The following is a 1,462-nucleotide window of genomic DNA, read 5'->3' as shown; positions in this document are numbered from 1 at the left end:
GTTCGGCAAGCAAATCGACAGAAACATGGAGGTATATGTGGACGACATGCTCGTCAAGAGCAAAAAAGAACTGGCACACCTGGATGACTTGGAAGAAACATTCAACACCCTCAGGAGATATCAGATGAAGTTGAATCCCAGCAAGTGTGTTTTCGGGGTAGCATCAGGGAAATTCTTGGGATTCATGGTGTCCCAAAGAGGGATAGAGGCCAATCCGGAGAAGGTGCAAGCAATACTAGACATGACGTCACCAAAGTCCGTCAAAGATGTCCAGAAGCTCACAGGGCGGATCGCTGCACTGAATAGGTTCGTCTCCAAAGCAACGGACAAATGCCTCCCCTTTTTTAAGACGTTGAAGCAAGCTTTCGCCTGGACTGACGAATGTGAAGCCGCGTTTCAAGAGCTCAAACGCTACCTAAGCAATCCACCCCTACTAAGTCCGTCAAAGGAAGGGGAAAGCCTCTACCTATATTTGGCAGCGTCAGAATCAGCCGTCAGCGCTGCCCTGATCAGAGAAGAAAACAAGAAACAGCTGCCAGTTTATTACATAAGCCAAGCCCTCTAGGGGGCAGAAGCCAAGTACCCCAGGATTGAAAAAATTGCATTCGCTTTGATAGTAGCTTCACGGAAGCTGCGACCATACTTCGAAGCACACCCAATATTGGTGATGACGGACCAACCGATCAGGAAGTCCATGAACAAGCCAGAGGCAGCCGGGAGAATGGTTCAGTGGGCAGTAGAACTTAGCCAGTTTGATATTGAGTACCTTCCCAGAACTGCCATCAAAGCCCAAGCGTTAGCAGATTTCATTGCCGAGTTCACCCTTAACGACGATGACAACTGCGAAGATGCTGCAGAACGATGGACGATCCAGACTGACGGATCATCAGCCCAAAAAAGGGGAGGAGTAGGGATCGTTATAACAACTCCCGACGGAGAAAAACTCAGGTATGGGGTTCGACTTAAGTTCCCAGCCACCAATAACGAAGCCGAGTACGAAGGGATATTGACAGGGCTGAGACTAGGGAAGGCAATCGGAGCAAAAAACCTGGTCGTCCAAAGTGACTCGAAGCTAGTAGTAGCACAGATCAAGGAGGAGTATGAAGCAAAGGAGGAAAGAATGCAGAAATACCTCAAGATAGCAAAGCATTTGGCCCGGGAATTTGACAAACTGGAGTTCATGTAGATCCCAAAAGGCCAGAATATGGAAGCAGACGAGACTGCAAAGATAGCCTCGTCAGAAGATGAACCAGCATGCACGAAGCTGACCATGGAAATACAAGAACGCCCCAGCATCGAAGAAATCTCGATATTCGCAGTCCAGGGAATAAACAGCTGGATGGCGCCAATCATATCCTTCCTCCAAGACGGGCACCTCCCCCAGGACCCCAAAGACGCTAGGAAAATCAAGCAAAGAGCAACCAGATTCACCATTCTAAATGACCGACTATACAAAAGAGGT

General features: G+C 48.6%; 1 protein-coding gene across 1 annotated transcript; it reads left to right on the top strand.

Moving 5' to 3' along the window:
- The first annotated feature begins 667 nt into the window (after positions 1-667).
- Positions 668-1,186, top strand: LOC142624314 (uncharacterized). The gene has a single exon (XM_075797852.1). It carries the CDS (start codon positions 668-670, stop codon positions 1,184-1,186), a length of 519 nt encoding a protein of 172 aa, XP_075653967.1.
- The last annotated feature ends 276 nt before the right edge of the window (positions 1,187-1,462 follow it).

The sequence above is a fragment of the Castanea sativa genome, chromosome 2 (assembly GCF_040712315.1).
Source record: "Castanea sativa cultivar Marrone di Chiusa Pesio chromosome 2, ASM4071231v1".
In the NCBI taxonomy this organism is placed as follows: domain Eukaryota; kingdom Viridiplantae; phylum Streptophyta; class Magnoliopsida; order Fagales; family Fagaceae; genus Castanea; species Castanea sativa.
This window is presented reverse-complemented; position numbering and strand designations above follow the sequence as displayed.